The 13,447-nt window shown below is 43.9% G+C and overlaps 1 protein-coding gene across 1 annotated transcript in view; it reads right to left on the bottom strand.

Moving 5' to 3' along the window:
- Nucleotides 1-13,447, bottom strand: part of GADL1 (glutamate decarboxylase like 1) — a 104,722-nt gene that overhangs the window by 64,930 nt on the left and 26,345 nt on the right. The window contains exons 2-6 of the mRNA XM_048510783.1: nucleotides 4,639-4,814; nucleotides 3,887-4,013; nucleotides 1,576-1,666; nucleotides 543-649; nucleotides 137-252 (exon numbers count right to left, since the gene is read on the bottom strand). Coding sequence (XP_048366740.1) covers nucleotides 137-252; nucleotides 543-649; nucleotides 1,576-1,666; nucleotides 3,887-4,013; nucleotides 4,639-4,814 — 617 coding nt within the window. The remainder of the gene's footprint in view (nucleotides 1-136; nucleotides 253-542; nucleotides 650-1,575; nucleotides 1,667-3,886; nucleotides 4,014-4,638; nucleotides 4,815-13,447) is intronic.

The following is a 13,447-nucleotide window of genomic DNA, read 5'->3' as shown; positions in this document are numbered from 1 at the left end:
AGCATGATATTTTATCTTTGCTGCAGTCTTCCACAAACCACAACTGCATGGCTAGAAGAATTATAAATGAGGAATACATGCATGCGAGCAAAAAAACAACAACCCCTTAATAAACTAATAGACAAATATTTATTACCTCTTCTGATGTGAATAGCACCAGTCTTGGCATGCCTGAAAGCCCCTTTTCCTTTATGTCAGGACAGTATTTGTATCTAGCCAAGTTCATAGCATACATATTAGAAACGGAGCCCCCTGAAAGGAACAAAAAAGACCATAGACAAAATGCACACCTATTACTGTTTCAGGTTTCCAAAATGTAATTTTAGAGGTACTCTATATTTAGCTCAAATGTCTATACAACATGCCATAACAATAGGAAAGGATCACTTGGGGAAAAATCCATAAAGCACAACAGAGGCTGTACAGACACAACGAAGGAGTCAGTACTATTAACAGCCCAAGTTTTCTTCCCATATATACTACTGGTATTAGTGAGACATATTCTTAAACGAAAACAGAATGTTAAAAAAAAATGTTATTACCTGGATTAAATATGCCATCACCTTCTTCCCACCCTATAAATTCAATCATTTTCTTTAGGACTACTTCTTCCACTAACAAAAACACTGGAGAAACTTCATAGGTATACCTGAATAAATGGGAATAAAAGGTAACCATCTAAGCAGCATTTTGACAGAGTGCATTGAGGGAAACGGAATGAAAGGAAAGCAGAGTAGGAAGCACGAATGGATCGCTAAATAAGAGGAATCTAACAATGTTGTGGTTTTGTGGTGGATCCATTCCCTGATCATAGACACTATCCTTGATAGCGGCAGGTTAGTCCATCCCACAATTTATAAGAAACTGGGGAGGGGGGAGAAAAAGGGTATTATGGGAGGGGGGATCAAGTGTGTGATAGGATACATGCAGTAAGATCCAAGGCCTAAATCTCTTCACCAAGTCTCTAGAAATGTTCATGGGTCCCACACACATGGAGTCTTTCATATGATCAACTTCAGAGTGCTCCATATATATCAACTTTTACATCATAGTCCTACAAATCCAGAAAATCAATATTTTAGCACCATGGTTAACCCTCACAGGCTTTTTGATGCTGTTACTCTCCCAAAGTACTCTCTCAAAGTACTCTCAATGGCATTTCTGTCAGTTGTGCTTCTCAGGCTTCTGAGAATTGGATTTTATGCACAGATATTCAATTGGAAAAACATCTCAGTTGCTGGAGCAGAAAGCAGCAATAGAGAGAAAGTTGGCACAGAACTATCATTCAACTGGACCAATATTTATTGAAATAAAGAAGAAAGAGGAATCAAAGACATTTGATTAACACAGAACTGGCAAACCAGTTTTAAGACAAAAAGGTTCTCACTGCATCTTTACCTAAGTGCCCATAAAGATTATTTATTAGGGAAAGGGAAGCTAAAATTTGTCTGAAGACTGAAACATACACAGCAGCATCTGCATTAATTTAAATGTTAACCTAAAAGAAATAGGACATGCCACAGTGAAATAGCAATCCAGACACCGAACATTGATTTAAAAACAAGATGCACTTACACACTTGGATTTAATGCTTCTGTAATGAAACGGGCCACTAAAGAGTAGTAATCAATACCAGCATACAACTGATTAAAAAATCTTGGATGATCTGTAAATTCAAGAAATGAGACAGAGATCCAGTTAGTGTAAATGCTATGAGAAAAGCATACACAGAACTCCTTTGAAGTTTTAACTCCAAGAAAGAGATGCATAAGTTGATCAGTATGGTTTAGTAATCAGTATGTCAAGCTAGGACTGGTAAGAACTGGGTCCAAGTCCACGTTTAAAACCACCTTTTCAGAGATCAGGGACGAACCTTGAGAAGGGGAGGGGGATGCTCCATTTCCCACCTGAGATTGGGCCCCTGAGTGCCCACAAGAGAAAGAGAAGTTTTAAAAAATCATTTCTGGTAACTCCTGACATATAATTGCCTGTTGAGGTCTGGTAATCTGAATTGGGTCATTATGTTCCTGAGAACTGTGGTTTAAAAAATCTTGCCACCGAAAGTCTAACCCTAAATACCATGAGCTGGATGTTCTTTGATGCAACACAATTATGCTCAGATGTAGACAACTCTATCAACATGTAAAAATGTCTTATTGCAACTACATTCATTCCACTCTCTCAATGGTGAAGTTTACATTTGTAATTATAAAAGCTGCGTGGGACAGTGGTTGTAGTAGAGAGGGAAACTGGGTGAGATGGAGGGGGGGAAATGACTGGATCCAACCCATGGAGTAGAAACTGGGAAACCCACCACATGGTGGCCCAATTAAAATATTGAATCTTGCTTCACATGAAGGCTGAGGGCATCCACAGTGTTTGGAAATTGACCTTTACTCCCTGCTGCCTGCCCTCCACCAGAGCTGCGATTTATGTGGCTCTGGGAGATCTCCTGGCCAGCTCCTCCACCGATGCAGCATTGGGAGAACCAATGTCACTAATAGCAGTGCAGCCCTCTTCTGCTGTCCCTTAACATCAAGTCCCAGACAAACTTCGACAGTCTCGCTGAGGCCTGAAGATCACCTGGCCACTCATCCGGGGCAGTTATAGCTCTGCAACCTCACCACTGTCTGGGCTCCTTTCCGGGGCCTTTACCTCAGTTAGAGCACTGCTCTCAGATTAGGACCACCAAGGATTAGGGCCAAAAGAGGTTGCCAAATGATGGCCCAGCAAATGGTGGCCCAGCTCAGGAGTAGACCCCATGGACTATTAACTCCCATGGCTGAGACATGGGAAGGAGGGCCAGCCTCAGGGCAGGTGGCCCCAAGTCGAAAAGCAATATGTCTGGCCAATCAGGTTGGCAGGGAGCAGGTTAGAAAGTGACCTAGACAAGACTAGAGGGCAGGGCCTGGTCTCACACAGCTCCCTGCCTGACAAAATGCATGCAGGAGAATAGGGAGAAAACAGCTATGAAGTCTGGAGTGGGGAGGAAAGGGAAGACACTGGCATTACAACCCTTCAGAGAACAGGCCAGTGGTGGCGAACCTATGGCACTCCAGATGTTCGTGGACTACAACTCCCATCAGCCCCTGTCAGCATGGCCAATCCATGAACATCTGGAGTGCCATAGGTTCGCCACCTCCGGAATAGGCTGAGACTGATGAGGAAGGGGGCAGGGCAAGGAATGGAAGGGCAACATGCCACCTCAAATGCAGATTCCCACAAGGGCCAAGGAAGATGAAGAGTACAGGGCATTGAAGTGCAAAAAGCTTTAGTCCTGTGGTGAGGCGAAAGGAACAAAGTTGTGCAGGGTCCCTTCATTTTGAAACCTGGGAAGCCTGCCAGGGTCATTCTACAAGATAGCTGAGGACCAAATGCCTGTGCTTGAGGGGAGCCTCACACAGAGAGTGATTATAACTCACAGGCCATTGCTATATCTAGTCTCTCCTAACTGGACATACAGGCTCGGATCCAGCGATGTGCAAGGAGAAATATAAACAGATTCAGCACAGTTCCACTTGCACGTGATCTTGTAAGGGCTAGCTTCTGCATTGGTTAAATGGTTCCTCTAGTGTCTTTATAGTGCCTCCTCCTTATAGTGCCCAGAAATTGGCTAATTTTTTGCAAGAAAAAAGTGAAAGGGACTATAATCAGTCTGACAATGAAAGTGGACACTGCAAGGTTTTTTCCTTGAGTCTCGGTTTGCACAAGAACTCTGGTACAAGTGGAAATGTTGTGCTGGATCCAACTCAATGGAACGTACAATTTGTCAAGTTGTCAATTTGTTTCTCAGAGATAAAAATAAGAATGACCATTCCACCCAACTGTTTGAAGGCCCTTCATGGAACTAAAAGAAAAACAATTGATACAGGGATAAGATTCATACTGGTTTTGACGCTGAATCGTATAACATCCTGGCAAAGTTGTAAGAGTCTCTGATGAGTCTCTCCAGTGTTGTTCAAATCCAGATCAAGTAATGTTTTCAGTTTTTCAGGAGGTTGCCATTCACACACCTGGTTATGAAAAAATATCATGAATGAAACATTGGATTAAGGGGGAAATATTAATGACGACAAAGCCTAAATCATAGTGAAATTATTTATAGGGTTTGCAATATTCCCAGTAAAAAATAAACTTTTAATACTGATCTAAATAAAAGTAATTCTGGTTATTTTTAACATTCCAGAATCTTCCAGAACACTCCAAAATAGATTAATAAAAACCAACACAAATATGAAACCAAGTATTCAAACTGAAGATTCTGAATTCACCCTTTATAACTCTGAATTCCTTCCTAAGCTATTCAGAAGTGGATGTGCCACGATACATGCAAACAACAAGACACAAAATGGATTTAACATTTTCAAACATTGGCAGCAAGTCTACTGGGAAGTAAGTCTCATGGCTTACACACAGGAAAACCCCTTTAGGGATCGTGGCTTTTGTTCATTGCTCCCAGTACCAACACTTTCACTCTATGCACAGCTATAAACTATCAAATCATATTTTTAAAAGATCAGTTTGTTGGAGGAACACCACATATGAAAAGTGAAGTAACTACAAATTTAGTACAATAAAATGGAAGTATTGAGGTTCCTACTAATTATATACAGAAAATATTTCAACTGAGATTTCTACCTTTTCTGTTACATCAGCAGCTTTCTTTATCACCTCCTCCATGATTATCTTACTGGCATCTTCCACAAATTTTTCTCCTGCTTTGGAATCTGCTACAGGGCCATTTAAAATTACTCCATCCACTAAGATTGCATTCTTCTTTCTTTGTAATGTTTCCAGTTGGTTTCTAGTTTCAGCTGTAAACAAACAAACAAAATGCAAATAGAAACAACACTATTGTGCACTGATATTTCTGTCTGTTAAAAAATAAATAAAAAACCAGGTAAGTTTCTCCATGAGCATCTTATCCTCAGCTCTTGTGCTAATTGCCTTTTAAAATGTTTTCAGTCACTAAGGCCCTTTCCACACGGGGCCAAAAACAGCGGCCCAGGGATGGAAAAACACCGGTCTCTGGGGTGCTGTTCACACAGGAGCAGCTGCTGCAACGCCGCAGCACCGTCCTGTGCGGCCCCGAGTGGCGCGAAGGCACCGCTTTCCACCTCCTTTCCCGAGGGAGGTTTTTGGAAAGCGCCGCCATCGCGGTCGGTAAAGCTGATGCGAACAGCACCGCAGTCAAGACGCCGCTTCGTCCCCCCACTCGAGCCACCAGGCCGCCAGTCTGGAGGGTTGCTGAGACTTCATGGCTGCCCTCTCTGACCCCTGGAGGTCGGAGGGCAGCATAGGCGGGTCCCTGCAGCCCTCCAGACTGACGCTGGAGGACAAGGTGAGTGGGGGGGGACGCAAAAAAGGCAGCTCCATGCGGAGCCGCCTTTTCTGCGCCGGTCTCTGCGGGGGCCGCTCGCACGCTCTCGTGCGAATGGCCCCCTCCCCTCCTTTCTGCCGTGCAGAAAGGGCCTAAGAGAGGTCTGACTTCAAAACTGTTCAAAAGATTAATTGAGAAAATGCCTATTTTCAGTCCTTCTGCAGTCATGGTACTTACAGCTCTCAATTCTATTGCACTTCTATTGCTTACTTTTAATAGGAACAACTACTGCGGCAAAACACACTATGAAAATATTGTTTTCCCATAACAGAGAGGTGACATGCGGGACTAATGTTTGGGTTATTTCCCTCATGTGAAATAGCTGTATGTTAAACACATTTCTCAAATGGCCACCTGAGGATTCTGCTTTCCATGCAAAACTATCTCAAGCTTATCCCAATGGAACAGTTGTTTCTCCTATATATTATACAATAAAGAAAAGCTGTTGCTGCAGCCACTGCCGCCACTAGCGATGGTGGTGTGTGAATGCGTGCATGACTGCAGAATTGAAGAGTTGTCTAGTTAGATAGATACGGGGTGTTGTGACCAATTCTCAAATGAAAGATCTCTGCCTGAAATCCTGGAAAGCCACTGCCAGCAGACAATACTGACCTTGATATAGTCTTAGTCAGTCATCCTGTTCACATGTTACAGAGGGCCCATTCCCAGGGACATTTCCTCTGCAGGCATTGATGCTGAGTGGCATTTCACTGATTTAAATACATGAATCAACTCAGTTTTGCCAGCTGATTGCAGCAACGTTATCACTTGCCCTTTTTAAAATTTTTAATGAGGTATATGCGAAGCTACAAAGACTCAATATGAAACTGACAGCTATAAAGTTGGGCAGGAGCTGGGAAAAAAGAACCGTTTTCAACAGAAACACCTTATTTTCCATGTTGTGCAAACAAAAAAAGCCAAAACAGTTCTTTTTAAAATGTCTTCAAGACGTTTTATTTGTGTTGTGTGGGAAAAAGCCATACATCCTACACACACATACATATGTCTGCTTTGTATGGAAGAGACAATGAACATACTCTTTACAAATAAAACTGGGGACCAGTACCTGGATAAATGTGGGCTTTAAATTACACATTCAAACTGTACTTGCTTTGACTGTAAATTAACAATTATTCAATTCATGTCCAAAGAAAAATCAAGTGTACACTATACATAGATTTAAGAGTGTTCAAAGTAATGTGTCAACACAGCTAGTATAAGGCGGCCTTATGTGTTCATGATAAAGGACAAAAGTGGAGGCTAGCAGGGAAAATGTTCCTCTCTATAAATACATGCATCTGTATGCATTTTGACCACTGTCATTGCCTAAGAGCCTGATCCTATGAGCCATCCAAAGCTGGATACAAAAACAATAGATAAAATCCTGTGTGGTGCAGAAATCAATGTGACTGTGAGGAGAGACCTTGATTCCAAACACAATTCTGCTATGAAAAGCTCACTGAGAGCCTGGCCTTTCAACATGTCCTACCTTATCAGAGCTTTTGTTAGGATAAAAGGGTGAAGGAGAACTAAGCATCCCACCCATAGCTCCAATAAATAAACCTTTCAGCACCAAGGTCCAAAGTCTCATTGCAGCAGGACATGCTAATGTTACATTACTTTTTACCCAGGAGTATAACTAAGGGGATTTATCTTTTTTAAAAGTTCAGACTGCTTCTAGTCTGAGGTCTGTTTTATGAATATTATTTTAGGCTGCTCTTATTTATTTATTTATTTATTTATTTATTTATTTATTTATTTATTTATTTATTTATTTATTTATTTATTTATTAAAATGCTTATATTTTACCTTTCCTTGTGGCTCAAGGCAGCTTACAAAGAACAATGAAAAAAATCACAACTTCAAACATACAAAATAAAATCTCACCCCCCTTTCCAAAATGAATGTAGAATGTTGCTTTATGCTTTTTAAAATATTAATGACTTATGTTCTTTTATTATTTTATCATGTTTTGTCCAAACAAAAGATACAATGGCAACTGTGATGAACTGCAAGGAAAAAGGTAAAGTGCAGGTCTGTCTAAGAAAAGACCTGTTTACCTTCACAGCATGGCACAGGAAGCCTAGGAATAGGAGAGCCACCTGATTGGCTGTGGCCTCCTGTACTCTGATTGGGCAAGTAACAGTGTGATGCAGAGGGGGAAAAGTTAACTCCCTTGTCACTACAATCTGAAAGGCTGTTCGCCTTTGGCGTTCCTGCTGTTAAGAACCGTCTATCTTAACTGAGTGAACACTAAACATCTCTGAGGGAACAGTTCTGTCAAAGCATGTGACAAGAGCTATTGTTACAGCCTGAGTGCTGGGAGAAAGCAATTATACACTGACCAAGTATGCTGGTGGGAAAGGTTTATAGGAGGGTCAGATGAATGGTCATATAAACCAGGTTAGGAATATCTTCTAGGTAGAGAAGAGTTCCAGGGTACCTGTGGGTCTGGGATATAAAGATCTGCTTTATTTACCTCAGTGGACAGTTTATGTTTTATTTTGAAGGGTATTTCTAATGTGAGGGCTGAGTGTTTCTTCTGCAGATAAATATATAGCCTATATTGATACATCTGTTGAGTATCATCAATGGTTCCCTTGAGCAAGGAACCTTCCCGGATGGGTTGAAGGAGGCAGTGGTCCACCCACTCTTAAAAAGACCATCGTTAGATCCAAGAGATCTGGCCACACCACCGCCTCGCTTCAATCTTCGGGCTTCTGGGGAAGGTAATTGAGAGAGTGGAGCTGGAGCAGCTTCAAGGTTTTCTTGGATGACGATCGCTTTTGGACCCCTTCCAGTCCGCTTCCGTATGGGCATGGGATCGGAGACTGTTCTCGTCAGCCGCCACAGATAGCTACTCCATATTCAGCTTTCGACTCAAGGGCATGGATCGGGCGCTGCTTGGTGTTGCTAGATCTCACTGCAGAAGGCTTGATGTGGTCAATTTCACGCACCTTTTGGCCCATCGGGCCTGGGTCAGCATTCGGAGTGCGCAGGTACTGTCCTTCAGTGCGGATAACCCTCAAGCTTTCTCTGGGGCCGGAATCAGCAAGTGAGGTGCGGGGACCAGGCCACTCCGGAAGTGCCCGCTTCACGCGGTGGTACCCCAGGGGCATTATTGTCCCCGGGCTGTTATTTAACATCATCTACATGCTGCACCCCTCTGCTCAGCTGGTAACGGGAGAGTTTTGGGCTGATTTGCCATCAGTAACGTACTGGATGACACACAGCTCAATCTTTTGATGGAGGGGGGGGAGCAGTCACCGCTTCCCCGCGGCTCTACAGCACTGCTTGGAGGCGGTCGCTGGTTGGTTATGCGACAGAGCAGGTTAAAACTGGAATCCATCAAGACGGAGAGATCCTCTGGCTTGGCCGCGAGGGGAGAGGCCTTCCAGCCGCCGGTGTGGGAAGGGGTCACATTGGAGCCACCCTCCTCGCGCTCGCAGCCTGGGGGTCCACCTGGATTTGTCTCTCTCACCGGAGACCCAGGTGGCCCATACAAACCCGGCTGCCTTTTTTTTTCCACCTTCGCCAGGCCCTCGCCGATTGGCCCCCTTCCTCTCCAGAACGGTGATCTAGCCTCTGTGATCCAATATGCAAACGGTCATCTCCAGACTAGACTATTGTAACTCGCTTCACGCTGGCCTCTCAAGGCTTGCGCTTCTGATCCGGCAGCGATTAAAACTGGTCCAACATGCAGCAGCACGCCTGCTTACAGGCAGCGCCTTTCGGGAACATATCCAGCCTGTGCCAGCGGGCAGCTGCATTGGCTCCCAGTAGAGTTCCGGATCATCTTCAAGGGTGTTGGTGTTGGACCTTTAAGGCCATTCGCTGCCTGGGACCATCGTGATCTTCGAGACCGACATCACCCCTATATCGCCCCTACGCTGCCTCTCCGCATCAGCAGAGTGCCAATTTTATCTGGTGGTCCCTGGCCCTCGAAGATGCGTGCTGGCCTCCACATCTGCCATTGTGGACCTTTACGGGCCTTGGCCCCGGCCTGGTGGAACGCTCTTCCTCTAGAAAGTTAAACTGGTCCCTGCGGGACCTTTGAGAGTTCCAGAGGGCTTCTGTAAGACGGAGCTGTTCCGGCCGGGCCTTTGGAGGAACCAGCCACCAATAGTAAGCCCCTTCCTTGGCCCCCCCTCAACATCTGGGCCACCAAACATCTAATGAGACTCTCATGCCTCCCCCCCCCCTCTTCTACCGTGGGGAGGGAGGGATTTTATATTATTGGAACGCTGGACGCCACCTATATCTTGATTTTAGTTTTAAATTTCAATCTGGAGTTTTATATTTTGTAAATGCATTGAGAATTTTATCGCTGCTTTTAAATGCTTATTTACTTATATTGTGTTTTAACTGTTGTACACCGCCCAGAGCCCTTTGGGGATGGGGCGGTATAAAAATCAAATCAAATAAATAAATAAATAAAATATATTGGGAATCAGTGTGTATAAACTGTACATCAATACCATCTAAGATAAAGGAACTGTACAAACTGAGTAACATCTATGAAACTAACATCTAAGCTGAAAAATAACTGAATAATCTTAAGTGCTATGCTCTGTGCAAAGCTCTTGTATAATTAGTATATATATTTCTCTTGCCTCAGGCCTTATTTGCCTCATCCATCCATCCCCAGGTTATTATTCCTCCCTTTCTCATCTCCTTTGTCTGTTAAATAAATCTGTGTTGCTGTTTAAGTTTACTCCTGCCTCTGTATATTTATTTTAGTGTGTTTTAGTGAGGGGAGTGCCTGGAAAGGAAAATAAAAGTTAACGGGCATCCTTCACCTTTTTGGGGTATGTTACAGGGCTGAGGGAAAGTGCTTCCTACCGTACACTGCCATAATTCTTAAGCACCACAGTCTTTGAAGGGCAAAAAGCAGATGGAGGAAACTGAGTGAGTGGTTTCCCTGTCTTGGTGATACTGGAAGGTGGGGGAGGGGGGGTTTCCGTTGCAGCAATTATCAACAATCAAAGGCACTTTGGATGTCTTTGCAAGAATACATGTATGCATGGCCAGACTACCAAACAGACAAATGAAGTCATTTGTATTCCTGATGCTTATAGAGATTTTTTAGTTTTATTAATGCTCAAAGGCCATGAAGAGATGGTACAGAAAGATATAACAGGTCAGGTAGCAGGAGTTTCACACCCATTCCTGATCCTTCTAACTGCCATCTTCATCCAAAGTTTCATATGTACCTTATCAACCAAACCAATTCTTAGGTGGTTTCTGCACGGGCTAAAAGCAACAACTTCAGCCTGGTAAAACACCATTTTGGCGGGGACCCTTCGCACAGGCGCAGCTGCCAAATCAATGCAGCAGCGCTCTGTGCCCGCCCAAATGGTGTTTTCGAAACTCGCTTGGGGAACGAGTTTTCCTGCAAACGCCGGCTTCCATCCGCTGCCATGCAAACGGCAGCGGGTGGAAACCGGCGTTTCCCCCTCCCCTCCCCTCCCCTCCCCGGCCCCAAACGCCTCCTTACCTTCTGCTGGCAGCTGTCGGTCTGTCATTGCTCTGAGGAGGGAAGGGGACACGCCCCCTGGCCTCCAGTGCTTCAGCCATAGCTCTGGCCATGGAGGCATGTCCCCTTCCCTCCTCAGAGTGACGACAGAGCGATGGCTGCCAGCAGAAGGTGAGGAGGCATTTGGGGCCAGGGAAGGGAATACACGGCTGTGCGGAGCTTGCTCCAACAGCTGCGCATCCCATGGGGCCGTTTGTGCGAACGGCCCCAGAGCCTGCATCAGCATGATTAATGCCGATGCAGGCTCTCTCCCTTGGCTGTGCAGAAACAGCCTTAGTGATTAATGAAAAGTTACTGAGAAAAATAAATACGAATAACAGTCCAGTCTGGGTGGAGGGGATGAGACCACATCCTGGAAGCCCACCCCACTGGCATAAGTGGCACCTACACCAGCAAGGAGGGCAAATAGGATGGTGGTCCTCCAGAAGAGACTGCCTCTCCCAGAGTTGCACCAGCATAACACAGGAAGCTAGCATAACTGGAAGGGTAGGATCAGTGGTGGGATTCAGCAGGTTCGCACCACTTTGGCAGAACCAGTTGTTAAAATGGTGCTTGTAAACAAACAGTTGTTAAATTATTTGAATCCCACCACTGGGTAGGATGTATATTCCTGGGGGTGGAGCCAACTTTATTTCACTGCCATTGACCTTTTGGCCCAGCACCCCACCCCACCCCCCGCCTCCGGCAGTTGACTTAAGCCACCAGAAAGTGAAGTGTAAGTCTTTTTCTTTTTAAAAAAATCCAGACAGCTGATTTTTTTTTGTTTTGTATTTATGCCTTCCCACATGCCCGAAACCATTCTGGAGGCAGCACAGTGGTGCAGAATCTGTCCCTAGTCGCCTGGCCCTCTCAATTGGGCTGCTTGTGTGAAAACACCAGTTTTATGCTATTTTTTTGCACAATGCAGAAATCTCCATGAAGGGATTTCTGGAATATCAAAACCACAATGAGAAAACTGAAATGCAGAAGTTGTTTATTAACCATTCCGCATAAAACTTTTTTAAAAAATCCATCTAAACATCCCAGTCTAGTTATAACAAATACACCATGCTCACAAAACATGACAAGTAGCACAGATGATTCAACAAGCTAATGTGCTACCAACAAGGAGAACGAGCTGTATCCCTCAGGAAGCATCCTCCAGATCTGTCAGCTGTGGAGTGACACCAATTGGTATGGAAACTTGAAACACCTACACACCTGGATGACAAGTATGTGATGGTCTAAAACAATAGTGTTTATTTCCATCTAGAATTGCTGTCTAAAACTAGTATTCTGAGGATGATGAGGACGGAATTAACTCAGCACATTGAGAATGTGGGGCAAGGGGATCCAAGCAGTGAGTGGCCTCACATGTTGTATACAATTACTGTACCGCAGCACATATAGACAGATTTCAAATCTGGACTTTTTGCCAAGACTCTTGCCATCTTCTTGCTGAAATGCCCAACTCATACTCTCAGGACACCAGAGAAGTAATATGTGACTGCCGTGCAAAATAGGCATGCTGAGGCCTAAATTGCACATGCATTGTATAGGAGAAGATGGCTGAAATGTGACCCTAAATCTCCTTTCCTGCTCAGACACCGATCAACTCAGAAACCCACAAACACATTAAAAACTGCCTGTTCTTGCAGGTCAGAAACCTGATGCACAAGCATATAAAAGTGCCTTTCTATTTTCACACATGTACACCAACAGAGGAAGCTGAAATGCACTTTAAGTGCCACCGTATGAATTCAGTCTAAGAGCATCTTAGGACAAACAGATTTCTGCAATATGACTCTGGGCTTGTAGCAGCATGTAATATCACCCAATGGAAGTGCTCCACATCTGATCTTATGGAGCATTGATGGAATAAAATAGCTACCGTAACAGAAAAGACCTGAAGCAGCTTTCATGCAAGTCAACAGGATCCATAATGATGATATGTCATTTTGAAATCAATGGCAATGAGTGGGGTGACCAATTCTAGTTTATCCACATCAGCATATATGAGAGAGAGAGAGAGAGAGAGAGAGAGAGAGAGAGAGAGAGAGAGAGAGAGAGAGAGAGAGAGAGAGAGAGCTGTGTTCTGCAACAAGATTATGTAGTCTGTTCAGCAGTAAAAATAGAATATGTGATCACAGGAAGATTTACTAACTTGGCACAGAACAGACTACATCTTGCTATAAAAGACAAACGCTGCACAGTTCACTCAAATAAGTTCTCAGGCAATGCAATGCAAAAAAAGTAAATAGTAACAGATCAATATGCACAATAGTATCACCACCTTTCAAATCCAAACATCAACTTATCTCATAAATTTTTATCCAGCAACACACATTAGTCACTCTAACAGCCAAAACAGTCCAAACAGAACTCCTACTGTACCAAATTGAATTTTAAAGACAAGCAATAATGATCTTACACCCTTATAAGAGACGTTGCTTCATTGCCATCACACTGTGCATCATGTTCAAAAAGCAAACCCATGCTCTGTATTATATTATTTATGGATGGCAGAGAATTCACTTTCCTACTGATTTTA

This window comes from Sphaerodactylus townsendi, linkage group LG11 (assembly GCF_021028975.2).
Source record: "Sphaerodactylus townsendi isolate TG3544 linkage group LG11, MPM_Stown_v2.3, whole genome shotgun sequence".
Taxonomy (NCBI): domain Eukaryota; kingdom Metazoa; phylum Chordata; class Lepidosauria; order Squamata; family Sphaerodactylidae; genus Sphaerodactylus; species Sphaerodactylus townsendi.
The sequence above is the reverse complement of the archived record's forward strand: the minus strand, read 5'-3'. Positions and strand labels throughout refer to the sequence as shown.